At 54.0% G+C, this 27,699-nt stretch overlaps 1 protein-coding gene across 1 annotated transcript in view; it reads right to left on the reverse strand.

Moving 5' to 3' along the window:
* The window catches only part of ITGA11 (integrin subunit alpha 11), a 100,931-nt gene that overhangs the window by 54,732 nt on the left and 18,500 nt on the right, over window positions 1–27,699 (reverse strand). The window contains exon 2 of the mRNA XM_002718168.6: window positions 21,740–21,851. Coding sequence (XP_002718214.4) covers window positions 21,740–21,851 — 112 coding nt within the window. The remainder of the gene's footprint in view (window positions 1–21,739; window positions 21,852–27,699) is intronic.

Here is a 27,699-nt window from a genome sequence, read left to right on the forward strand (position 1 = left end):
CCCAAAGTGCTCTGTGCCAAGAAGGGAGCCCCGGGCCAGTGGCCTCCGCTCTCGGGTCTGGGCATGACGTGTGCCTGTCGGCTTGAGGTTTCGAGGGTATGTATGATTCAGTCGCACTCCGGGCCGATAACTGCCGAAGCACAGGGAAAATGTTCACGTCACCCCCCGGCGCAGCCAAATTGTTCCTGGGGTCTGGCAGCCCCGCCACCCACTGTGGCCGGGGTGCTCGCGGGGCTGGATACTCAATCCCTCCTGGCGTAGGAGGTCCTCGTGGCGGGCGCGGGGGCCCCCTCCGCGGCTGTGCGCGTGAGTCACCGGCTGCGGGCTCCCGGCATTCCTCCTGTGGGGCCCAGGCAGCAGGGCTGCGGCTGCCGGCATTTCAGCCACAGCCTCGGAGGAGCCTGGCCCGCAGGCCGCTCTCTAAGCAGGGTCCCGCGAGGGAGGCCGGCTGGGGAAGGCTGGACATGGCCCTCTGGCTCCCAGCAGGCTCTGGGCTAAGGGAAGGGGCTGTTGGCTCCTGGCTACCTCCCCCCCCCCCCCCAACCAGGCTCTGGGGCAGGGCTGGGGAACCTTCTCTCTGCCCAGGGCTGGCTGGATATTTACGGCATCCTTTGCGGGCCATACAAAACCATCAACTTAAAAAAAAATCAGCTTGCCAGAGAGTCACTGAGTTTCGAGGCCCACTTGCAGTGGCCTTCGCAGAGCCAGACCAAACCGGTTTCACGGACCTTACGTGGCTCACGGGCCGAATGTCCCCATCCCCCACTCCGCGGAACTCAGCCTGAATTCTGCTTCCCCCTAGCTCCACCCTTCAAGGCACTTTGGGTCCCCTAAGCTTAAAACTGCAAAATCCATCAGTAAAAACAGACACAGGCACCCATCCCATTAGCATGGTAGAATCTACGAGTACATTATGTCAGGACACAACTGTCATTAGTGGATTCAATATTAGTCATCTTAGGGTTGTTTTTTTTTTTTTTTTTTTTTTACATATAAACTTAAATAGAACCTGATCAGTTTATTTCTGTGCCCCAGTCTATTGTCTGGCAAATCCCCTGTGGTGTGCATACCCCACCCTGGAGATCATCCTTTACTGTGCAGCGCAAATTCCCACCTGCTCCAGGAAGCCCTCCCTGACTGCCCCAGGCTTCCCCACGTTAACCAGCATGCCATCCCTGCCGCTGGTGTGGCCTGTGTTGCGGCATCTGCATTTCCTGGGGGCTAAGACATACTGGTCTGCCCTGCGGGGCTGGGTGGTCCTGAAGCCACCGCGGCTGCTCTGAGCTTGCGTCTGATTGTCTGCCGCGGAGGCTTTGGGTTTACCCCAGATCTAGGTGGAGCCCCCAGATCAGCACCCAGGAAAAGGGCTTCTGAAAAACAGCCTCTTGGGTGCACAGAGGTCCACGGAGCTGCTCCGTGTCCACTCTGAAGCCCCTGTCGGCTGCTTCTTTGGTTCCCGGTTCCCTCTTCCCAGGGGGTCTCCATTTCCGTCGAGGGTCCGGGGAACCTGGCTCAATTCCCAGTCCCGTGGCTGAAGCACACAGCTCAGAGAAGGCCAGTTCCACCTGCGGCTGCAGCGGCTAAGTCGGGGTCAGTGGCTCTCGGGACTTCTGCCCCAGGTGCGGGGGCCACGGTGTTCTCTCCGATTGCTGTCGTGTGGGGATATATGGCCTGGGACTGCTGGCAGCCATGCTGCGTCAGTGAGGGAGGCTGTGAGCTGATGCCTGAGAGGGAGAGGGCTGAGAAGGAGCTGGAAGTTCTGTGAACCCCTGGATCCAACTATACCTGCAGCCCACACTACTGCTGGTTTTATCCAGATATATAGGCAATAAGTACCTTTTACTGTAGCAATCTGAGTTGAATTTTGAGGTATTTATACATGAAAACATGGTGACCTTAGCATGTGTAAGGCAAATGAAAGACACACATAGTGAAAACCGCCCCAACAGTCCCGACTATTACGGTGCTATTGGAGGAACACGGGCCAAGGAGACCAATGAGGGGAGAAGCAGAGGCCCCTCCCCTCCTGGTCTGCCTGGAGGTGGGGGTGGAGCTGCAGCACCAGGTACAGGTTTCTCCTGGTTGTTCAGCTGGGGGCACCAAACTGTCCTCAGGCCCAGACTTGTGGGAGCAGCAAGCCCCTGACAGCAGCCCCCTGCCCTCCAGATGCGGCTGGTTGTCAGAGCTCGGGGCACGTTGGGGGGCACCTGGAAGTCCCTGGGGCCAGCCGTGGGTGAACATTCCAGGCTCAGAGAGGGCACAAGAGAGCAGGTGGCGCCCGGCCTGCTGACTCCAGGGCAGCACGTCCCCCAGGGCACAGAGGCTTCCCCCGGCTGAGTCTGGTGAGGGGCATGTGCATGGCTTAGCTCCCTAGCGGGTGGATCACGGGCCCAGAGAGGCTCCTGCCTGCTTGGGGGGAGGAGCAAGGGGACCTCCTGGCTCTGTAGGCGGCCCTGAGCCCAGAGGGAGGCTGGCAGGGCCAGGGACAGCCGGGGGAGCCCAGTCCCCTCCCTGCCAGCCTCCCGCCCCAGGAAATCCAATGAGCCTTGTCCTTTAGACCAGTGACTTCCACAGAGAGGGAGCAGCCTTGCTTCTGGCCCGTGCACAGCTCCGAGGCCGGCGGGGCAGGTTCAGAGCGCCACTGTACTAAGCTGGCAGACACCGCTGGTCCATGCCAGAGCCGGGTCTCCAAAGGTAGTGCTCTCTTCACCTCTGAGAAGAATCTGGAAGCTCGAGATCCGGGCGTCAGGGGGCTGGGAACTCCAGAGAACAAAGGGGAGACTATTCCTTGGGTGCGGCCGTCCCCACACCTCCCCTCCCCTCCCCATGGAAAATGTAGTCCCCGGCAGCCACTGTGAGCGTGCCGCTAATGGGTTCAGCGTGCGGCTGGGGAAGCAGTGCTGGCCGGGCGGGGGGTGGGTGGGGAGGCCGCCCACAGGCAGAAGTGGGCACCTGCGGGCCTCCCTGGGCAAGCAGCTGGGCCTGCGGGGTCACCTCGGCTCCAGCACCCTGCAGAGCCTGGACCCCTAGGGCCCCAGAAATGAGGGCCCCTTGCATTGCCAGCTCACTCCTTACTCTCCCTGCACGCGCCTCCCCCTCCCCCAAGCCCCACCTGAGACGGACACAGCCCTTGTGTGTGCTTTCAGCAACAAACGTGCACAGACTGCGCACTGCTGGTTCCTTTCAGTCCATGACGACCTGACTGGGCCCTGGGGCGCCCAGATACGTGTGTGTGTGTGTGTGTGTGTGTGTGTGTGTGGTCCAAGCTGATTTGGGGTGTTCTGGGAGCACGCGTGGGCACTGGGCACTGAAATCTGTAGCCTCAGCAAGGCAGATGGCACCCGCCCTGGGTGGGAGTGGACTCATCTCCCGGCTGGAGGCCGGAGGGAGCAAAACACTGGCCCTGTCCCCCCAGAAGAGTCGGGCCTCCTGCCTGCCTGCCCCCACACAGGGACAGCGAGTTTCTCTGACTCAGACAGGAACCGCAGCATCGGCTTTCCCTGGAGCCCGCCAGCACCTGCACCAGACCAGCACCGTGGGCAGCCCTGGGGGCCCCACTCGCCCACTCACTGCAGACCCGGGACCCGCCTGGCCCTGCCATGGTCCCAGCGACTCCCTTCTGGAAAGTGCTCTCTTTTTGCACACGTGCATTCTATTAGTCCCATTTGTCTGATTATGCTGTGTTACGACGGCTTCGCATTATTAGGGGCGGCTGGCAGTTCACACCTTCATCCGCTCACTCCGTAACCTGCGCTGAGCCTCCCACCCCCAACATCCAAGCGCTGGGGCCGAGGGTGAGCGTGACCTCACCCCTGCCTTCAGGCTGGGGCGGGGGCAAAGATAACACAGCAGGGGTTGTCGAAGGGGTCCCCAGGCCAGCAGCGGCTGTCCCCTCTGTGACGCCTTGGGCCCTGTTGAGACTGAGGTTTGAGAACTGGGAGAAGGACTTCGGTGGCAGCTGCAGAGGGGTGGTGGCGCTCACTTGGGCTCCAAGTCTCTGATGCACTCTAGGGAAAAGCCACCCTCTTGCATACAGGCTCTGTGTCCCCTCGCTGCTGCCTGCCCCCTGCGCCCACCTTGGCCAGGGCTGCAGAGGACGCGGTGCCAGGACCTGCCCTTCAGGGGCAACACGTGGGGCTCACCCCTAAGCCCGCCTCGCCCAGCAGGCTCTGCACCTCCACCCGCCGTCCTGTCCCGCGCCATCTGCTTTCTGGACCTCGGCATCAGCTCTCTCCCCTGTCGAATCCGAGCTGCGATCCTCAAGCTCCCGTGGTGCTGGGGCCCAGCTGGCCAGGTTCATGGCTGCATCCTTGGGGAACTGAGCCACACGCCCGGCACCTGCCCCCGCTCATCCTTCACGGCGGTTTCTTTATTAATTTTTTTTCTAGTGTGCAACCTTTTGTATCAAAGCAAAATGCAAGGTCGCTGCTCACGAGCAGCCGAGTGGGGCCGGGACACCAGAGGACGCCCACGTCACTGGGAAGGCTGGGCGTGCCGGCGGCCCCAGTCTCGGGTTTGCAGCCTGTTGGCACACAGCGCGTGTGGGATGCCTGCAAAGGCCCCCACTTGTTCTGGGCAACTCTCGCTTGATCCGCCTCAGTTTCTGTGCAGGCAACAGTTTTTCCCAAGCTGCGGAGGGCTTGGAACAGAGAGGGGAGAGTGAGAAACAGTAACGGCTCACAAAGTCCTCTGCCAGGCTGGCTCAGAAGGGGGAAGGGACCGTCTTGTGCTGCTTAGGTAACGGGTGTCCACCTCTCCGCTCCCCTTCTCCGTCACGCCCCAGCGCCAGGCACATCACCACATGTCTATCTCTGAACACGCCAGCACTCTCTCCCTCCTGCCTTGGTGTGTGTAGTCTCCTCGTCCCAGCTCCGCTTTGGCACCTCTTCCTCCAGGAAGTCTTCCTTGGTCTCTCAGCTGAAAGCGCTCAATTCCTGGGATGTTTTGTTCATGTCTCTCTCGCCTCTCAAGATAATTTGCTTCTAGAAAGCAAAGAGAGAGACCTTGATCCGCCTTTCGTCTCTCCCAGTGCCGCTCCAGCCTCAGTAGAAGTCTTCGTTTGCTTCTTGGGGTGTAGCTGTGGGCAGAGCTGGGCTGGGTTCATCTGGGTCCCATTCACAGGTGGGCTGCCGGCCCGGGGAGGCCGTGGACCAGCTCTTCCGGGAAGGAGGCTGTGGACTGTTCTCTCCCCAGAGAGGCTGAGCACACAGTAGGACCAAGGCCCATTTCCTGACACAGTAGGACCAAGGCCCATTTCCTGAGCGCACAGTAGGACCAAGGCCCTTCTGAGTGCACAGTAGGACCAAGGCCCTTCTCCTGAGCCCACAGTAGGACCATCTCCCCTCTCCTTTCAACGCGCCTGAGACACCCTTGCTTGCTTCTCACAGCCACTTTCTGTAACAAGTCTCTCCTCTGAAAACGAAACGTAAACACAGCCATAGTTTGGACAGCTGTTTCTGGGTGGGAAGCGGAGTTTTAATTTCTTGGTATGTGTGGGTCTGTTGGCTCCCGGGCTGTGGCGTGGTAGCGAGGAGGAGGCTCCCGGGTTCCCGGGCCTCGGGTCCAGCCCTGATCCCCTCGGCTCACACTGAAGACCGGGCTGAGCCTCTGTCTGTGACCGGCTGGACAGGCTGAGCTCAGGAGCACGTCCCTGTGCTGGGCTCTGTGCACCTGGGCACGCAGGAGGCGCGGTCCTCACCTGTGCTCTGGGGAGCGCAGCGAGGCCTGCACCTGTTTCGGGGGGAGAACAGTGGGCGGCCCCTCCTCAGCCACCTTCGAAGCAGGGGTCCCACAAATGGACTCTAGGGAGGCTGTCTTGGTGCCTCCAGGACTGGCTGAGAAATCTGCCCCAGGGGACTCCGACGTATTCATGGACAACGGAATGGAACGGGAAGCTTGGGGCCAGCGCTGTGGTGCAGCGGGTTAACGCCCTGGCCTGAAGCACCAGCATCCCATATGGGCGCCAGTTGGAGAGCTGGCTGCTCCATTTCTGATCCAGCTCTCTGCTACGGCCTGGGAAAGCAGAGGAAGATGGTCCAAGTCCTTGGGCCCCTGCACCCATGTGGGAGACCTGGAAGAGGCTCCTGGCTTCAGATCGGCTCAGCTCCGGCCGTTGTAGCCAATTGGGGAGTGAACCATCGGATGGAAGACTTCTCTCTCTACCTCTCCCCTCTCTGTGTAACTCTGACTTTCAAATAAATAAATAAACCTTTAAAAAAATCTATTAAAAAAAGGAAAGGGAAGCTGATTTTGCCGCAGAAAATATTTTTGAAGGCCATGCCTAAAGGATCTTCAAAATGTTCAGGGAGGGAACCAGGCGTGGATTTCAATTTTTTTTTTGCACTAAAATAAACTCATCATTTTTAAAAAAAGATTTATTTTATTTATTTATTTATTTATTTATTTGAAAGACAGGGGCGGGGGTCCTCCAACCGCTGGTTCATTCCTCAAATGGCCCCAATGGCTGGAGCTGTGCCAATCCGAAGCCAGGAGCCAGGAGCTTCCTCTGGGTCTCCCACGTGGGTGCAGGGGCCCAAGGACTTGGGCCATCTTCCACTGCTTTCCCTGCCACATTAGCAGGGAGCTGGATTGGAAGTGGAGCAGCCAGGACTTGAACCGGTGCCCATATGGGATACAGGCGCTGCAGGTCGGGGCTTTAACCCACTGCACCATAGCACTAGCCCCTAAACTTTTCCTTTAATCCCACTTCCCAGGAAGATTTTTCAAGTGCCCTCGAATTCCTTGTTAACCTTCACGGGTGATTCTGTTGTGTAGTCAGGTGTGGGCACCCTTGGGTCATATTATCAGCCATCAGTGGGCTTTGGAAGAATGGGAAGTAGGTCTCCCGTAGGGGCGAGGGGCCCGTGCCGTGCAGAGAAATGGTGAACAAACACCAGCACCCACGTGGGTCCACTTTCAAGGCACTTGGCTAGGGATAAGCAACTCCACAGCCGGGCGGCAGACGGTACGTTGGAGCCGAGCACCTGAAGCCTGTCCGGGCAACATCAGGTCCTGGGTCATGGTCATGGGTGCAGACTCCTCCTAAGCACGTTTCGTCTGGTCCCCGGCTCAGGCGTCCCTCTCGCCTCCTGTTCTGGAATATGGCTAACGGCTACTCCGACACAATTGTTCTTACTTTGAGGAACCGGAAAGAAAGGCCGTGGCGCAGCTTGAGCCGGCCGAGTCCGTCATTGCAGTTCTGGAAACCTCCTCCTCCTGGGGTGCAAACCCTCAGCCCGGCAGTTGGGCAGCGGCAGAGGGGATGATGCAGGCAGACGCTGCTGTCACTGCGCAGGCATCCTGGGGCTTGGTGGGGCCTCCGGCTCTCACCCACCTGCCCTGCTGTCTCACTTTCCTTCCACTGCGTCCTTCCAAGGTTTGCAAAGGAAAGAAGAGGCCAGGAAACCCCCCTGAGGCCCCCGAGCCCCTACACCCTGCATCACAAGAAGGCCCAGCACGGGTCACCTTCAGACCCCCTGAACCAACTCCTGCTTCAGACCTGCTCCACACACCAGAGACGCACAGGTGAACTGGCGGCCCCACCCCGGGCGGATGTGCCGCCCGCCTCCCCTCCTGGTCGGCTGTGTATCTCCCACCTCACCTTCTCCCTTCTCTCATGGCTTTTCCCACTTCATTCCTGTTTCGTTCAAGATTTATTTTAGTTTTTCGAAAGGCAGAGTTACAGAGACGGAGGGAGGGAGGGAGGAAGGGAGGGGGGAGGGAGGGAGGAAGGGGGAGGGGGAGAGAGATTCTCCGCTGCAGGGCAGGGCTGGGGAGAGAAGGTGCTGACTGGGCCAATTCCCCTGGCTCCCCCAAGCGCCCACATCCACTTCACTTCTGCCCTTGGAGGTGAGTCACCGGAGCCGTTCTTTCCAGTGTTTCCGCCTCTGACATTGCGCCTCTTGCCCCTACAGCCCGCGGTGGCGGTTACAGGGCTGCCAGCGCTGGGCTTAGCTCCATGCCTGGCTGATCAGCTGGTGCGCGGGCCAGTCCTGGGCCCTCCCTGCAACACTCGAGTCCCGGGGATTTCCCAGGTTGCGTTACCCCCCCCCCTTTTTTTTTTCTTGTGAAAGCAAGGGCAGAAGAACAGCAGGGCAGCAGGGAGCCCACCACAGGCTGGGTCTTAGCTGCACACGCTGGCTCAGCTCTTGTGTGCTGGGCCTGTGTTCATCCAGGCTCTCCCGGCCTGCAGGTGCCCCCAGCTCCATCCAGTGAGGACGGCTGTCTGCATGGCTACTCTGGAGGCCTTTGCAACTTCTGTTCTTCTCCGTGTGTCTGCCAGGATCTCCTGGGTGGCTTGGCTCAGGGCCCCGAGCCAACATTTCCCCCAAGACAATCTCTCTCTCTCATGCATTGGGTGGTTTCATCCTACCTCAGGCTTTGCTTCTGTAGCGACTTCTTCTTTAACCAGAATGAGTCATGGTGTGGATTTTATTTGTTCCGACAGAAAGCAGCGGAAGGCCTGTCTGTGTGTCTGTGCTGTGGCATTGGGAGCTGGGGCCAGGGAAAGAACTCAGGCAGTTGTTCCGCAGGGAGTTCCCCAGCGGCCAAGGGCCAAACTGCCCGAGGCCTGAGCACTGGCCCTGGCACCGAGGAAGAGGGACGGACTCAGACAAGATCCAGCCTTCTGTCCAAACACCAGGTTGGTGCAGGGGTGGGGAGATGGGGTGGGCTTTTCCTTGAGACTTCTCCCTGGACCCCGGAAGGGAGCAGGCCAGCTCCTCCCGCACCTACCCCAGGAGGGACCCCATCTACATCATCCTCGTAAGAACCCTCTGGGGTTGGCATCAGCACGCCCATTTCACAGATGTGGAAACTGTCGGCCGGAGAGCAGAGGCATACGTGCTTAGGCGGCTCGGGAGGAGGCTGAGCTGGGAAACCTAAACTTGCCCTGCGGTGAGAAGTCGCTCAGGTGCGCCCTCACTTGCCTGCTCAGCCCAGAGACCCCTGGAAGCACAGAACACGGCCGCCAGCGAGGGCTGGGAGGGGCGTGAGCGGGACCTGAATCCTGCAGTTACAGGGACCACCTTTCCCGTCAGCCCGAAGGGTCTGAGGCACGGGAGCCCCCAGGGAGTCCGGAAAGAAGGTTCACGAAACCATATGAAGGGATCGATGCTGTGTCCGGATTAGAACTCAGGTGAGGAGCAGGGTGCGAAACCAAGAGGCCAGGCCGCAGGCGGCGGAGGAGCAGAGTGCACGGGAGGGCGCGGAGGGGCGTCCGGCTGGTCTCCGCACTTGCGGGGCGCCCTAGTGCCGCCCCTGGACCTCGGATAGAAAGCCCGGGGCACGGGCACCCCTTGGGCCTTGTGCTGCCCAGGCCCCGCCCAGAGCCGCAGAGGGGCGGGGCCTGCGGCTTCCGGTACCCGCGGTGGGCGGGGAGAAGCGGGGCCTTGTGCACCACGCCCGCCGCGTGCCCCGACTCCCTTGAGGCCTCGGACCCGCCTCGCGCGAGCACGCGCCTGCCAACCTCTGCCCTCCGGACACGGCGGCGCGCCCGCCCCAGTCACCGTCCCCAAGTCCACAGCTTCACAGCTGTACCTACCACTTCCCAACAGGCGATGGACGGACCGATAATGCCTCGTGCGCACCGGAAGCAGAGCTCCATAGGGTAGGCACTTTGCAATTTCGTTCGTCCTTGAAATCTCAAGAAGTACCGATGCTGATCAAGCAGCACCCCTCCAACCCCCCACCCCTTAGCCTGGCCACGCCCCCCGCCTCCTCCCTACAGAAGCCCCCCCCCCCCCCCCCCCGCTACCATCCTTCGCAGGACAGCTCCTGCCGATCACTCTTCTGCCCAGCAGCCTGCCTGTCGCGCCCATGCCGGCCCCTTTGCCACCCTCTGCCCTCCCTCTGCCGCCCTCTCCTGCTGGGTTGGAAATGCGCTCCCCCTCGGCTGAATTCCCGAGGTCCCATGGGGGTCCCTCTCTTGGGCTCACTCCATCTTCCTGGGCCTTGGGGCTCTGCTTAGTGCTGGGCCACTGGACACCAGCGGACCGCGGGTCCCGGCCAGTCGTGGGAGGGAGCTGCTTCTGATCCAGGTCTCTTTTTGGGCTGAACCAGGCCCCTGCCCCGAGTCAGCGGGGAACAGGCAGCTCTGGGCTCCAGGCCCAATGCTGACACTGATTGTGTCATCTCTTGGACTCTGAGTTGTTGCACCTGTAAAATTTGTGTGTGGTCTGTGTGTACGCGCACACGTGTGCCTACTTCCCATGCAAGCTGCTTATGGCCCTAGACATGTTCCCAGGGGTTCCCCTTGGCCTCCTGCCCATAAAGCCTGCAGCAGGCTAAGCAGCCACTTGGGGCCCCCACGTGCCGTATCAGAGTGCCTAGTTCAAGCCCTAGCTCCTCTACTTCCAGTGCAGCTCCTTGCTAATGCACCTGGGAGGCGGCTGTGTTGGCCCAAGTGTTTGGGTCCCTGCCACCTGTGTGGGAGACCCAGATAAAGCTCTTGACTCCTGGCTCGGGGCTGGCCCAGCCCTGGCTGTGTGGACATTTGGGGAAGGAACCAGCAAATGGAAGATCTCTCTCTGTGTGTCTCTCTGCCCGTCACTCTGCCTTTCAAGTCAATAAATTAATCAGAAATAAAATACAGGCTGCAGAGTCCTAAAGACGGCCCCCTTTGGAGCGCACTGGGGAGCTACGAGGCACCTGCTCGCCAGCGTTCTGGTAGAGGGAGCGGCCTTCTCTCTGCAGGGCTGAGAGGCCTGGAAGCCTGGGAGGGCTCTGCTGTGTGGTCTCAGCAGCACCAGGAGGCTCCGGGCTCAGTAAGGCCCTTCGCTTCCCCGTGCCCAGCCCCTGGCACGGCCAAGGGTTCTAAAAACCAGCTGACTTAATGACTTCCATGTCAATGCAGCGGAGCCATATGGATCAGATTTCTCTGAAAATACGCAAGGGCTTAAAAGCAGGGGCAGAGAAGCCTCAGGCCGAGAGGAGTCTGTTTTCTCCTTCTGTTTGGTGGGTCTGTGCGTGTTGTTATTGTTGCTAAACCAAAGCAGGTGGGAACCTCTTCCAGCTGCCTGGAGCCCGTGCGCAGGTGGCCTCCCCCTGGCTGGGGTTGGGCGTTGGGGGTGCGGAGGGCAGAGGCTGTTGTCCGCTCACCCTCCAGCTGTGTGCTCGGTGTCCTGTGCCCTTGGCACTCAGGCAAGCTCTCAGCCTGGCACCTGCGGTGGGAGGGAGATGGCAGGTGGGATCTTGCCTGGGGCAATGCTGAGAGCAGGTCTTGGGGGGCGGGCGCTGGCGAGTGATGCTTTGCCTTGCTGGTCTCTCCCAGTCCTATGCTCTCTGGGGGAATGGTGGAGACTTTAACCTTTAACCCCAGCCTTGTGCCAGAGTCAGCTGGGAGCTTTGCTTTGCTTTTTCTTTCCTTCCTTCCTTCCTTCCTTCCTTCCTTCCTTCCTTCCTTCCTTCCTTCCTTCCTTCCTTCCTTCCTATTTGAAAGATAGAGTTACAGAGAGAGAAGGAGAGAGAGAGAGAGAGAATCTTCCATCTGCTGATTCTCTCCCCGAGTGGCTGCAACAGCCAGGGCTGGGGTGGGATGTAGTCAGGAGCCAGGAGTTTCATCTGGGTCTCCCATGTGGGTAGCAGGGGCCCTGTGGCAGGAGGCAGCTGAACTCACTGTGCCTCCCGCCGGCCCCTGGAAGTGTTTCTAGAAGCACAGATTTCCTGGCCCCACTGCAGGCTCAGGAGGTGCAGATCAGCTCCGCCTTAAGGGCTGGAAGCCAGGTGTACGTCTAGGAGGCAGTAAGAGCCTGGGTCAGTGGCCTGCACGTAACCAGGTAGCCAGTGGCTTGACTTCCATTTGAGCTGCCCATAGGCTACGAGCGACTCATCTCTGCTTTGCTGATCACAAAATACCTACACCTTTTGGATCTTGCTCGGCACCCAAGGCAGGTATGCCCACTCCCACTTGACACAGGAGCAGATAGAAGATCGGGAGGCTTGAGATGGCTTCTCACAAGGTCTCCCGCCAAGGGGCCGAGGCTCTGCACCTCCAACCTTGGCTCTTGGCCTCCTATGAGGGGCTCAAGACCCCGCCCCTCTGGGGTCGCTCATCACGGTCAACCTTGACCCCCCCCCCCCCCCCAGTGATGCTGGCTTCAGCCTCTCTTTTCCTATGACCAACACGTACAGGGTTCTTTGTCAGGATAAAGAAGCTTGGGGTGCTGCCTTTAGGAGAGGGAAGGTAGGGGCTGGGGGAGGCAGCCACGTAAGCTATGCCGTGGGGTTCACGCACAAAAGGCCCAGTGTGCTCCCATGCCTCTACCTGCGGCTCGGCTGCCTGTGTCCCCCAAGCTGCTGTCTCTGTTTTACTCAACTCAGGGCTGGTGGCTGCAATGGACGAACCCTACCTGCCTGGGGGACCAGCTCCTCCCAGGATGCTCCTGCTGTTCTCATCAGCCAGCGACTGGGAGTCAGTTCTGTCACCTCTGTCTGCACACCTGGGTCCAACCTCAGACCCCGTTCCAATGCCTGTCTCCCTTGCAGCCCTCCAGAGACCCCAGGCAGGCCCGGACAAGAAAATCCTGCTGTGAGCGGGACGGTGTGCTGGCTGCTCTCAGGCCGCAGGGGATGAAGCCGGGTCCCGTGGGGGAGATGGGCCCTGGCCCATGTGGCTCCAGCACAAGACAAGGAGTGACGTGTGCCATCAGAGAGGAGGCCCAGAAAGGGAAGGTCATTTTAGGCCAAGAGAATGATCTAGAACGCCTTCATGGAGAAAGTGGCCTTGCCAAGATGAATGTCATTAACAGCAGTGTGTATTTTGTTGTGAATGGGTTTTCAATTATTCCAAGGATGTTCGTGTTGCCGCCTCAGCTGGCCTGTGAGTTATTTGAGAGTGCAACCACATTTTACTCAGAATCCGGTAAAATCCAGCAGATGCTTAGTAAACAAAGATCAGTCAGAATAACTTCTATCTGGGAAAAGTCAGTGCGGCTTCACCTCCAAGCCTTCCCAGCATGTCAAGAATGTGGGTGTTCCTCGTCTTACCTCTGGGCTAGAGATTTAAGCCATGAGTTTAGTCTCTCTGAACAGGCTCCTAGAACCCCTGCTAAATGCCGGGGATTACAGCCTTGATTTCAGGAAGAGAGACAGTGAAATAGGCAATGACTATTCAGTTTGAGAAATGCCAGGAGAAGGGAAATATAGACTATTATGGGGGTGGCTAATCCCCCTATGGGAAGGGATGGTTAGAGAAGGTTTCCCAGGGGAAGTGGTACCTAAGGTGAGAAAAGAACATGAAAGAAGGGGCTGGCCAGCCACCACCTGTGACACTGGCCTCCCACATCAGAGCACAGCTTCCAGTCCCGGCTGCTCTGGTTCTGATCCAACACCCTGCCGATGTTCCTGGGAAGACACCAGAAAGTGGCCCAAGTACTTGGGCCCCTGCTGCTCTCGTGGGAGACCAGGATGGAGTTCCAGGTTCCTGGCTGTTTGTGGACATTTGGCTGTTTGTGGGCATTTGGGGTGTGAATCAGTGGATGGAGGATCTCCCTTTCTCTGTGTCTCTCCCCTCTCCTGTCACTCTTTCAAATAAATTTTAAAAAAAGTTAAAAAATTAGATCCTATAATAGCTGAAAAATAAAGAATATGAACAGGACTTTCCGTTCCAGCTGTGAACAGCCTTGAAAGCCAGACAGAATGCATGAAAGAGCTGTTTCCGGGCACTGGACCACAATGAAAACAAAGCAGGACACTTGAGAGAGAGAGGAAGTGTGGGGCAGAACCCACAGCCAGCCCTGCCTTCCCTGTGCAGGCGTTTTCTTTCCTGCAGCCCAGGGAAGGGGAGTGCACCCCAACAGCACAGTCTCCCTGGATGGAGGGAAGACTGGAAGCAGGGCTGCCAGGACTACAGCTCTGGGAGGGACAGGGCACCAGCAAGGAGAAAGCCTTGGCAAGAGCTCCCCAACTTTTGTTGAAAGCCTCCCTAGGTCCTTGGCTGACTCTGGGAAATGTGGTTGGAAATAGCTGCTCTAATGGGGAGATCTTATGAATGCCCTGGGCTTTGATCTGAGACTGGGGAAACTCTATACTCCAAAAGCAAAAACCATATGGCAGGAGTAAGGGCAAGACCAGGTTAGACCTGCACTAACCAAGACCCAAACCAAGTGCTAAGGTCTCCATGAGTTTACTTAACTGCTAGACAGAGCAGAATGTAGTGTTTTTTAATGAATGGTAAGATGATCCATAGCCTCTATAATGTATCATCCACAATATTTAACATAGAATAAAAAGTTACTGTACAAGAAAAGAATTAGGAAAAAAATGGCTGATAACCAAGAGATAAAATAGTCACTAGAAGCAGACCAAAGATGTTCCCAATATTTGAGTGAACCAACTAGGACTTCAAAATAAGTATGATTAATACATTAAAAATATGGGGTTGGTGCTGTGGCTCAGTGGGGTAACACCCTGGCCTGAAGCGCCGGCATCCCATATGGGCTCCAGTTCTGGTCCCTGCTGCCCCACTTCCAATCCAGCTCTCTGCTATGGCCTGGGAAAGCAGTAGAAGATGGACTAAGTCTTTGGGCCCCTGCACCCATGAAGGAGACCTGGAGGAATCTCCTGGCTCCTGGTTTCGATTGGCACAGTTCTGGCTGTTGAGGCCAACTGGGGAGTGAACCATCGGATGGAAGACCCCCTCCCCTGCTTCTCCTCCCTCTGTGTAACTCTGACTCTTAAATAAAAAATAAATAAATCTTTAAAAAATACAATAAATAAAAATATGATAAAAGATGGAGGAAGGGGATAGAGATGATTCTGACAGAATTAGAAGCTATACAAAAGAATCAAAAGGACATATAGGGACTAAAACATAAAATTCTGTAATAGTGTATTGGATGAGTTTAGCTGCACACTGGATGCAACAAAAACAGTATTAGTGAGCTTTAAGAAATATCAATAAAAGATACCTAATTTCAAGCACACACAGAGAAAAATGGAATAAAAAACCCACACAGGGTTATGAAGAATATGACAAGAAGGTGTAACACACACTCAATTGGAGCCGGAGAAGACAAGGAGAGTATAAATGAGACAGAAACTGTACTCTCAGTGGTGAAGGTAAATAATCTCCCAAATCTGTTGGAAGATGTCAACTATAGATACAAGAAGCTTAGGAGACCCCATGCAGAACAAATATAAACAAAACTACACTTAGCTACATCACAGTCAAACTGCTCACACCAAAGACAAGCAGGAAACCAAGCATGGGAAAACAATGTTCAAAAGAATAATAAGGGGCAGCTCTTTGGTTCAGTAGTTAAGGTGCCACTTGGGATACCCTTGTGCCATGCTGGAGTGCCTGGGTTTTTGTCCTGGTTCTGCCAATGTACACTGTGGAAGGCAGCAAGTGATGGCTCAAAGAGCTGGGTCTCTGCCATCCATGTGGGTGACCTGGACTGAGTTCCTGGCTCCTGGACACCAGGGAAATGTCTGCTTGTCTCTCTCTGCCTCTTAAATAAAATCAATCAGTAAATAAAAATAAAAGAGAATAATGATAAAACTACAGGTTGACATCTCAAGAGAAACTAGAAAACCAGAAGACAACAGAATGACATTTTAAAGTGAAACACACACACACACACACACAACTGCCAGTCAAGTATTTTATACCTACATAAGATAATCCTCAAAAATTAAGGTGAGGGGCTGATGCTGTGGTGTAGAGGGCTAAGCCTCTGCCAGTATCTTGTATGGGCACCGGTTTGTGTCCCGGCTGCTCCACTTCCAGTCCAGCTCTCTGCTAGGGCCTGCGAAAGCAGCAGAAGATGGCTCAAGTCCTTGGGCCTCTGTAATCATGTGGGAAACTGGAAGAGGCTCCTGGCTCCTGGCTTTGGATCAGCCCAGCTCTGGCCATTGTAGCCACTGGGGAGTGAACCAGCAGATGGAAGACCTTTCTCTCTGTTTCTCTCTCTGTCTCTCTCTGATTATAACTCTACCTCTCAAATAAATAAATAAAATATTTTTAAAAATTAAGGTGAGAAAAATATTTATTCAAACAAATAAACCAACAAACAAAAAAAAACCCCAAACACCACAATTCCCAATGCTGAAAGAATCATTATAAGAATATCTGCATTAAAAGAAATACTAAGCAGACATCTTTGGCTAAACGAAAATAGTCTTGAATTAAAGCACAAAAGATCTGTATGGGAAAAAACAAAGGCCACCAGAAAAGGTAATTCTTTGGGTGAGCTGACGTAAGTATTGATAGTTTAAAGCAACAACAACAGTGATGTCTTGTGGAAGTTAACAACACACGCAAAGGTAAAATAGATGACAAAACTGAGAGAAAGGCTGGAACAGGCAACTGGAACCAGACTGTTACAAAGTTCTAGTGTTATGTAGGAAATGGCAAAAGTACTAATTTAAAGTGGACTGTAGTAAATCAAGGATGCATACTGCAATTTCTAGGGTGAATGCTAAGAGTAAGAAAAGAAGGTAAGCTAAAGACTAGAGGCAGCAAAGACAAATATTCAAAATACTTATCAAAAGACGTTCAAAGAAGAGAAATAATAGGAACAAAAATAGATGAAGCAATTGTAATATCCATGGCAAGATGACAGAATTCAACCCAACTCTTTCTCAGTTATTACACTGAATATAATGAGCCAGTTAAAAGGCAAGGATTGTCAGACTGGATTAAAAATAGCAAGACTGTTTACAGGAGACATGCTTTAAATACAAGGACACAGAAAAATTGAAAATGAAATTATGGAAAAAGAGAACCCCCCCAAATTGACAAAAAAGACAGTGGGTATGCCAATACTAATATCAGAGAAATTAGACTTTAAGGCAAGAAACATTATTAAAGATAAAGAAGGATCAATTTAATAGGATGGATCACAGTCTAACATTTACATATTGTCTAATTAACATAGCTTCAAATATAAAAAACTGACAGAACTAAAAGGAGAGGGAAGCAAATTTCCAGATAGCTGGAAATTTTAATACCAAAAAAAAAAAAAAAAAAAGAAATCAGTGAGAATGTAAATGATTTGAACAACCCAATCAAATAGAAAATTTCTACATATAATTTATATATTACATATATTTAATAAATTATAGATGCACAGTCTTTTCAAGTGTGCTGGGAATTTACTAAAATAGGTGATGTCCTCAGTCTTAAAGAAAATAATGTCAAAGAATTCAAATTATACAGTGTCTCTTGTGACTTCTGTGGAATTAAATTAGAACTGGAAAAGAGTGATAACTAGAGACTCTTCAAACATGTGAAAACTAACACATTTCTAAATAGCCCATACACACAAAAAAATCACAACAAAAATTAGAATTTTTGAACTGTGATTGATAATGAACACATCAAAATTTGTGGGATGTAGCTAAGGGAATATTCAGAGGAAGTTTATAGCCTTCCATGTATATATTAGAAACAAAAAGATTAGATAATCAACAATTTAATACAAATTTAGAAAAAAAAAAAAAACAAATTAAATCCCCAAAATAGGAGGAAAGAAATAGGAATAGGAAATAAGAGTAGGAACCGAAGAAAGAGAAAACAGAGGTTCAATAGAGAAAGCAAATAGTCCAAAGCTGAGCCTTGAAAACATTACTAAAATCCATACACCTTTAGCAATCCTGATCAAGAACAAGAAAGACAAACTACCAGTAGGAGAAATGAAAAAGATCTCATAGACACTGAAAAGATAATGGGAGGCTAACATGAATAATAATGTGTTAACAAAATTTGAAAATGGACAAATTAGTTGCAAAATACAATTTACTAAACTTAACCCAAGAAGCAACAGGAACCCATGAGGAAAATCCAGATGCTGTACTGGTCGGCTTTTCTAAATATTTACAGAAACAATACAAATCTCACATTATACTAAATAATAGAAAAAGAGCACTTTTCAAAATGTTACTTTAAAAAATAATTTTAGTTTTATTTGAAAGGCAGACACACATGCACAGAGAGAGAAAGAGAAGGAGAGAGAGGGAGGGAGGCAGAGAAACAGAGAAATCTTCCATCCACTGCTTCATCCCACAAATGCCCAAAACAGCGAGGGCTGAGCCAGGCCAAAGTCAAGAGCCAGGAACTCCGTCTGGGTCCCAGCCTGGAGAGCAGGGCCCCAAGTGCGTGAGCCGCCCCCTGCTGCCTCCTGGGCTGTGCATCAGCAGGAGCTGCAGTTGGAAGCAGAGCTGGCACTAGGACCCAGGCACTCGAGATGGGCTGTAGGTGTCCCGGGCAACATTTTAACCACTGCAACAAATGCCTGTCTACAACATATTCTATGAGATCTGATTAACTGTAATACCAAAACCCAAAAAGGATATTACAAAAAAAAATTTATAGGCCAACACAACTCATAAAGTAAAAAATAGAAACAAATATCTCATAGAAACAAAATTCCTGAGAATACATGGTGACCAAGTGAGCTTTAGCCCAGGAATGCAAGTTTGGTTTCATACCAAAAGCATTCATCCATCCATCCATGAAATTAACCACATTAACAGGATAAATAGGAACCATATAATCATCTCAATTGTTGCAGAAAAAGCATCTGATAAAATTCAATCCTGTTCACAATTAAAGAAGAAAACCTCAGAAAACTAGAAATAGCAGAAAATTGCTTTAATCTGAAAGTATCTAAAACAAACAAATGAATAGACTACAGTTAACATCTTATTTAATTTTGCCATATTGGAAGTTTTCCCTTTGATGATGGAAATAAGAAAGAATATTCAGTATCAACACTTGTATTAAACCTTACACCAAAAGTTTTAGCCAGTGCAATTAGGAAAGAAAAATAAATAAGGGCAGGAAGATTAGGAGAGCAAAAAGAACACTGTAATTATTTCAGATGATCTGATCATGCAATAGATAGTCCAAAATATCTACAAACAAGCTATTAGAAATGGTAACTGGCCGGCACCATGGCTCACTAGGCTAATCCTCCGTGTGCGGTGCTGGCACCCCGGGTTCTAGTCCTGGTTGGGGCGCCGGATTCTGTCCCGGTTGCTCCTCTTCCAGGCCAGCTCTCTGCTGTGGCCAGGGAGTGCAGTGGAGGATGGCCCAGGTGCTTGGGCCCTGCACCCCATGGGAGACCAGGAAAAGCACCTGGCTCCTGGCTCCTGCCATCGGATCAGCGCGGTGCGCCGGCCGCAGCGCGCCGACCGCGGCGGCCATTGGAGGGTGAACCAACGGCAAAAGGAAGACCTTTCTCTCTGTTTCTCTCTCTCTCACTGTCTAACTCTGCCTGTCAAAAAAAAAAAAAAAAAAAAAAAAAAGCTATGCAAGACTTTTACATTGAAAATTTTAAAGCATCATGGACAGAAATTTTGAAAAGCTGAATAAATGAAAGGATATGCATATTCATGAGCTGACCATGTGCTATTAAGACGTCATTTCTCCACACCTATGCTAAAACTCAGTGCAACATCAATCAAAATTTCAATGCATTTTATTGGGGGAAAGTTGTCAAGCTGGCTCTCAAATTCATATTTGAGCCTAGTGCCACCAAAACAGCCTTGTCAATAAAAAACCAACCTGGGGACGTCACAGCACCTGGCTTGAAGACTTGCTATAAAGCTGTCATAACCCAAACAGCTTTTTGTTGGTGCAAATTTAGAAAAAATAGACAAACGGAATAGAGTAGACCAATGGATGTTTGACAAAGATGACCCCAGAATTCAGTGGAGGGAAGAAGCTTTTAACAAATGGTGCCAGATCAGTCGGGTTTCCATGTTGGGGAAAAAAAAAAAGAATTTGACCGTTATTGTACACGTTATGCAAAAATTAATTTTTCATGAATCACTGACCTAAATAAGAAAGAAGAACATCTAACACCTAGAAGTACAATTTGGGGAGAGGCAAAGATTTCTTAATGAGACCCACAAAAACCAGAAGGAGATGGATAAAGCAGCCTTTATCAAAGTCAGGAACTTCGCTTCATTGAAAGATGCTCAGAGAAAGAAAAGGCAAGCCGCAGAGTCAGAAATAACCTCTACAACGCCCCTGTCTGAACAAAGGTTTGCACACAGGATATATTTTTAAAGTCCTATAAATCAATTTTCAAAGATACATAATGCAATTTAAAAATGGACAAAAGACTCAGTCAGACTCTTCACAAAAGGAAGCATCAAAATGGCCAATACATTTATGAGGAGTTCCTCAGCATCAGTAGTGCAGAAATGCAAATTAAACCCATGACGAGCTGCTACTGCGCACCCCTGGAATGCCCACAGCCGAAATGGCTGGTAATGCGCGTGTTAGTGAGGAGTAGAACAGCAAGAACTCTCTTATGTTACTTGGGAGAGTGGTAAAATGGTAAACCACCCCGGAAAAATGCTTGGCAGATCCTCCTAAAGTTAAACACGTACCTACCCTTGAACTCAGCAACCCTACTCCTGGGTATATATCCAGTAAAAAGGAGTCCATGTGTCCGACAAAAGATATTTACAAAATGTTAGTAGTGGCTTCATTCGAAATAGCCAAACGGGAACAATCCAAGTATCCATCAGTAGTAGAATAAATAAACAGTGATACATTCATTCAAGAGGATGCTACACATCCGTGAAACATCCTTATGGATTGGTGCTGAGTAAAAGGGGTCAGATATAAATGAGCCGTTCATCGATGTGAAGTCCCAAACTGGCAAAACTGACCTATGGCCATAGGGGTTGGAGCAGTGCTTCCCTGGAGGGGCACTAAAGGGGAGGGGGCTCGGCGGAGCCTTCTGGAAGCTGGAAGCCTTCTGAACACGTGTGTGGGCACACAGGCGCAATCCACTGAGCTGTGCCCGCAAGGTACTTTATTCCATGTAAGTCATCCTTTCATAGAAAGATAATAAGATACCCCTTTCCAAAAAAGTAGGAGGGAAGGAAAGAAGGAAGACCAGGAGAGAATTGTGCAGATTGGGGTGGTGGGGAGTGGGGTGAGGGAGTGGGGGAGCGGGGGAGGCAGCAGGAGGCAGGGGCACGTGCCGAGAAGGCCTGGAGAGCTGGGCAACTGGCCAGGTGCAAGCGTGGCTGGAGGGCGGAGCACAAGGACCAGGGCAGAGGGCGGGAAGGGTGGGGAGCAGCAGACAGGGTGGGGGGGAGGCGGCTTAGGACACTGATGGCCACTGTTACTGCGGTCTCCCGGGATAGATTAGTCCCCAAGGCCTTCTCAGAGGGTCCAGCAGAGGCCTGGCCCCAGCCACCCTGGAAGGGGCAGGGGCAGTGGGGCCCATGAGGATCCTGTGTGGGATCACGGGTGATCCCATCATCTAAAGATGAGTCGTGGCTGTCGTGTGCATACCTTGTTCATTTGCATTCTTGGAATAGCAGATCATACGATAAAGCCTGCTGTGATTCAGTTATTTTAAAACTGGGAGGTGAGTCATTGCCTCCTCTTGGTTGCTCCTGGCCTGGAGGGGTCCTGGGGACTTTCTGCGCCCCTCCCTCTCCCCCGGCCTCGCTCTCACTGCCTTTGCCCCAGGCTTGCTGTGCTGCAACATCCAACTCTCAGGGGCACCCCAGTGGACGGGAGCAGAGGTGCTGTCCCCTGTTGATGAGACACCGAGTCCCTGAGGGCCACAGGAAGGGGCTGCCCGACACCTGTGCTGTCCCAGCTCATTCCCAGTTCACAGACGAGAAGACACAGGGCCTGAGAAACCAAGCGCTCAGCTTGCACGGCCGGGGCGGGGTCTGCCTCAGCCTGTGACCGGCTGGGGTACAGTCCAGTCTGCTGGGAATGGGGGTCGCCAGCCGCTGGGCCCGGTGCGCGGGTCTCACTCACCACTTCTGGCCCCCGATGTCGTGCTGCTGCACCGTATAGCCGAAGAAGGCGCTCCTGGAGCCCGCGATGACCCGGGGCTTCCTGGTGTCCACGTTGAAGGTGTCTGTGAACCCTGGAGTGGGAGCAGAGGGGAAGCGGGGTGTCAGGCTGGGGAGGTACAGGCCCCCGGGCTGTGCGAGGGCCCGCCGCAGGTGACCCGCCCCAGAGGGCCTCAGCCATGGGGATGGTAGCTTCCCCTGGATCTGAGAAGCCCCCGCATAATGTGGTTCACATGGTTTCTGCTTGAGCGAACCCCCAGTCAGATGGGAGAGGCCCAGACCCTCCCCATAAACTGATGGGGGAGGCACAAAAGCTAGTCCTAGGAAGAGCAGGTTTCTGTCTGTCCTGGAGAGTCCTGGTCTCACGGAAGCAGAAGGCTCCCTTCCCCCACTCCTCACTCCTTCCTCCAGTCCTGCGTCCCCCAGCTTCTGTTGTTTCTTCTTCCCCCCTCTTCCCCTCCTCTCTCCTTTCTCTCCCTCTTCCTCCCTTCTTTCGTCTCTGCCTACTAAGGAATCAGGGTACTGGGCTCCCACCTCCTGCCCAAGCCTGGGGTCCTTGTGGCTACCTGGCCACATCCTTCTGCGCCTGTGTGCAAGGCTCTGTCTGGCTTTAGCAGGGACTGCCACTTAGCTGGGCAGCTACGGGTGAAGCAGAGAGAAGTCCCAAACAGCCCTGGCCCCAAGAGTCGTCCCTGTGTGGCTAAGTCACATGTCAACCGATTCTTCCAGATGGAATCCTGCGCTGAGCCAAACGCTTTGCCCTTTGGGGAAATCACAAGAGATAACAGCTCACACCTCTGTGGCCCTGTTGTCTGGATGTGGCTGGTCCCCACTAGAACTCACGTTCAAGTTCAATTCCCACTGTCAGGGTGTTAGGAGGGGACTTTGAGAGATCTGTAGGTCATGGGGGCTGCACCCTCAGGAATGGAGTGATGTCTCTCTGGAGAGGCAGGGTCAGGCCTGTCAAGACTGGATCAGGGGCTGGCACTGTGATGTGGTGGTAGAGCTGCTGCCTGCGGTGCCGACATCCTATATGTGCACTGGTTTGAGTCCCAGGTGCTCCACTTCTGATCCAGCTCTCTGCGATGGCCTGACAAAGCAGTAGAGGATGGTTCAGGTCCTTGGGACTCTCTGCACCCGTGTGGGAGACCTGGAAGAAACTCCTGGATCCTGGCTTGGGATCAGCCCAGCTCTGGCCATTGCGGCCAGTTGGGGAGTAAACCAGTGGCTGGAGGACTTTCTCCCTCTCTCTCTCTCTCTCTCTGCCTCTATAACTCTGCCTTTCAAATAAATCTTTTTTTTTTTTTTAAAGACTGGATCATCTCTTTAGGGAGGGAGCTGGGTTTCCCTGGACTGATTCTGCAAAGTGGCCAGTAAGGCAAAGTTACAGCCAATGTTTCACCTCTTCTGCACAGGCCCCTACTGGCCACTCTCGCACACACTCCAGTCTGGCCGACCAGATCCCAGCACCGTGCTCGTGGACTCCAGAGTCATGAACTACATAAACCCCATTCTTCATAAAGCACTCAGTCTCGTGCATTCTGTTACAACAACAGAAAATGCACTAAGACGGCCATCCTAACACCTGCCACCATCTACCCTCACGGGACCTGGAAGGAATGGGCCGGCACCACCTACACGCGGCAGAAGCACTTGACCCAGCACCAGAGCAGTCCAGAGGTGTGTCCAGGGGTGCCCTGCATTCAGGGGCAGCGTCAGAACCAGGACTCTGTGACTGCGTCCTCCCCACGGCCTTTGCCAGCCTATGTTCAAGCAAGCCTCTGCCTGGCTGTCACCACTGATAGGACCAGCAAATATGGGGTGCAAGGGATGGACAGGGTGGGATCCCGCCAGGAGCCAAAACTTTGAGATTAGTGAGACTCAATCAGCAGGACACCATTGTCACCACGGTGCCCTTGTTCCTGTGTAGGACACTGTCTAAGCCTCAAAGAACAGTCATAGGCGTGTTCTCAGGGATACCTGATCTGCCATCTCACGTACTCATGCCAGTTAATCATTAGTGCTGCCTGGAGCGTTGAGTTAAGGACGATGCTGGGTCAGGGGGCAAGAGTAGTGTGACTGATGAGCGGTAGCTGCTGCAGGTGCAGGAGGGGCCCATGGCAGCAAGTGACATGGACGTGAACTTGGTGCCATGGCCTTGGAGTAGGGTGGGGGGAAAATCACGTTGGCTGCTTTGTGCCTCATTTACCATCCCATCCCTTGAATGGGCTTCCCAGGCTGGTAGACTGCAGGCAGTCGTGGGGAAGAGGACTCTGGTCTGGTGAGCCCAGGGGATGAAGAACACAGGCCCTGGCTATTGGGGAGCAGGGAGGGACAGCAGTGTAACCCGTGCAGATGTGGGAGGCCAGTGTCGCACACAGAGTGGTCACAGACATGGAGTTGTGGTGGCAGAGCGAGACCTGACTGTAAGTATGAGAAGGAGCACATATATGTAGCTGCATTCGTGCACATGCCCAAACACAGCTGTGTGTCTGCACACACACGCACCTGTACGTAAACGTACACACACCTGTATACCCTTGAACACACGTGCACAGGCCATGCACATTTCCTGCATGGACAACCCTTTCTCTGGCTCCCTGGTGCCCCCTGGGGACCAGGCTCTCCCCTTCCTGCACAGGACCCCAGCGTGGGTGGAAGTGCTGGGCAGGAGCGCCCGTTCCGGCTGTCAGAGTCCAGAGCTGCCACCACCTCCCCGCCTTGCAGAAGGGTGAGGGCCATGAAGGTGACTCTGAAGCGTGCCCTGGGCCCTTCTCCACCTGCTGCCTTCTGTCAGCGTTTCTTGTGTGACCACAGCCAGAGGGACCCTTCCCAGGTGCCCTGGCCCCGCTCTCCTCAGCTCTGCGCCCTCCTCTGGTTGTCTCTTTTCCACACACAGGCTGAGCCCGTGGCCCCAGCTGACAGCTCCCTGGTTCCTCTGCCCGCCCTCTGCTGCGGCCACACTGCCAGCCCCCTGCTGCCAGCCCCATTCTCTGCTCAGCATCTGCGCCCTGGCTCTCCCCTCCACCTACTGTGCCCTTCCTCCTCTCCCCGCCAGGCTCCTCCCTCCTGTCCCCAGGCTTCCTCCTTCCACGCCATCCCCGGCTCTGACAGCCCTCGTGGCACTCATCACACAGCGGATGTTCTGCCATAGTCTCAGGTTCCCTAGGTGCGGCGAGTGGTTGCGTTGTTGGAGACCGGGACCCCGATCTGGCCTGAGCACCCCTTCTCCCTCAGCGAGAACCTGTTGAGGCGCTGCTCGGGGGCTCCGAGCGCTTGCTTCACGTGAATCAACCACAGCTCACCCCAGCCCTTGGAGACGGATCCCATCCGACCTTTGGGGCTTTAAGTAAATGACCTTAACTCTGATTGGCTGAGAATAATAAGATCCCATGCTGGAGGGTGCCGGCTGCCATGACCCTCAGAGAGGCCAGCCTTCCCTTGGAGGGACACACTGAGGCCAGGGAATCGTCTCAGCAGAGAAGAGGGTCCCCCTCTTACCCTCTTACCCTCGGGTCCTGCCTCCTCTGCCTTTGGGTTCCCGCTGGGAAAGCAGGTGACCAAGTAGACTCCTGTGGCCCAGTGAGGTGCCCTCTGACTAGGACTGGCGCCACCTCCCAAGTTCCTCTCTCACCTCAGCCCCGCCCCCGCCCCCAGCTCCTCGGACCTCTCTGAGGGTACACGGTTTTCACGTCGGGGGAATGGGCTCTTTGCAGAAATGTGTGACCCCCCTTACCAGCCAAGCACAGCTAAGTTGTTTGTGATTGGGATCAACAGGGATTGCAGGAACACTGGGAGCTGGCACTTCTCTGCCCTGGGTAGTGATAACAGTGGCAGGGGTGGAGGTGGAGGAGGGGGAGGGGGGGATCCGTGATTACTGGGCTCTCTGCCTTTGTCTGTGGCCAGCATTACACCAGCTACTGCTGCCTTTCTCAGAGTCTCATCTGCTTTTTAAAAAGCATCAGTCAGTCCTGCGATGGCACTGGAGTCACGACATTCAACCTGAGCGTCACGTGGCACTCACAGGACACCAACCACTGCCAATCAAGGTGGAGGCTGGCACCTCTGCCTCGTGGGGCAGTCGCAGTCCCCAGAGCCGAGGGGCGTGGCCCAGCTCCTGCCTACAGCTCAGCGGCTGCGTGGGGAGTGTTCTCACAGCCTGGGGAGAGTTTGCCCAGTGTCCACGCGTGCTGTTCCCCTTCTGCCCCCTCCTCCTCCTCCAGGGATCCTGGGAAAAATTCCAAGACCTTCCGTGAGGTCTCTAGCTTCATCTTGTGCGAGTTTTTCTCTGGTTCCTTGCAACCCAGTCACCACTAACCCCTTTCTGCCGCCCACACACATCTTGCTTCCTCCACCTCTGGGCCTTTGCACAAGTCGGGTCCTCTGGGGAGCTTCTGGTCCCCTTCAAATCTCAACACAAACGTCACAGCCTCCCCTCGCCTCACCTGGAAGCGGCTACCCTGACACCTGGACCCCATCAGGTCTTGCTCAGAGATCTGATCACCCCGAACCTCATTGACAGGTGCCCGGCCACACCTCCCTTTCACATCACAGCCACCAGCCATCCTCCATGGCTGTGATCTTGTGACATCTGCCTCTCCCGTCAGCACCACGGCTCCACGAGAGCAGGATGGGGTCTGCTTACTGCTCATCGCTGGCTGCAGTGCTGGCTCAGGGCACTCCCAGGATACTGGAGAGGGGTGGGCGGGACCACAAGACAGCATGGAGACCACCCCCGCCACACACAGACACACACACACACACACATACACACATACACTTATACACACACACACGCACACACCAGCTCCCGGAGTAAGTGTGCATCACAGCCAGAACGCCTTGCTTGTTAGTGAAGGAAGAACTGCTGTGGGCGGGGGTGGGCAGGAACTTTCTGGAAATGTACACCTGGCCTTGAACAGTGATGTGTAGGACCAGGGGAGCCACCCTGAGGTGGCAAGCAGGCTTTCCTGGAGTGACAGTGCAGCCAGGCAGGGAGAAGCCTAGCTCCTCCCACTCTCCTGCTAGGCTCCTAGAGGGATGGCCTGGCCTGGAGACAAAGTGGGAGGGCGTGGCTGGAGGCTCCAGTGTTCCTTCACCAAGCGGGTGGCCCTCGCTGGTTCTCAATTTACTCATCTGTAAAATGGAATCATAATAGCACCGGCCCTTGGTATGCACAGGGAACTGATTCCAGGACCCTCCCCATCGTGGATATCAAAATTCTTGGATCCTTGGGAGACTGGTTTGAGCATCCATCATGGAAACTGAAATCTGCCAACGCCCGAGTCCCTGGCATTGAAAGGTGAATATTTGCATAGAACCTGCACACATTAAATCACTACCTATAATACCTGACACAATGTAACTGCTACGTAACCAGCTCTGACACTACATTGTTCAGTGTCTAAGACAAGACAAAGGCTGTCCATGTTCTTCACTTTCGATTTTCGAGTATTTTGGATCCACAGCTGCTTGAATGACTGTTGTAGAATGAGCAGGTGCCAGGGCTGATGAAGCTCCCTCCCAGGGTGGCCAGCAGGACCGGATGGCAGGGCCCTGGCACGGAGAAGGCTCCCGGTAAACCTCAGCGGAAATGAGCTGAACCAAGGTTCCCTGTTCTCGGAGCTGCCTCAGTGCCTTTGCCCGTGCTGGTTGCTGTGCCTGGTCCAGCTCTGATCATGGACATCTCTGCTGCAAGGAAGTCCCTCCCCGGGGGCTGCCTGGCTGCTCATTTCTTCTGTTGCTCTCTGCGTAGGCTGGCAGCTGTTTCCCACCTGCCTTGTTTTCTGCGGAAGACAACACCTACGATCAGGTTTCGTCTTTGCCCCGTGTTGAGAAGTTGCTGAGACTCGCCTGCCGGGCTTCTCGCTGTCTGAGAACTTTTTGTCCAGCCAATACCTGCTGGCTGCTTCCCGCCTGAGC

Source organism: Oryctolagus cuniculus, chromosome 12 (genome assembly GCF_051225735.1).
Source record: "Oryctolagus cuniculus isolate XC-2025 breed Fujian yellow rabbit chromosome 12, ASM5122573v1, whole genome shotgun sequence".
Taxonomy (NCBI): domain Eukaryota; kingdom Metazoa; phylum Chordata; class Mammalia; order Lagomorpha; family Leporidae; genus Oryctolagus; species Oryctolagus cuniculus.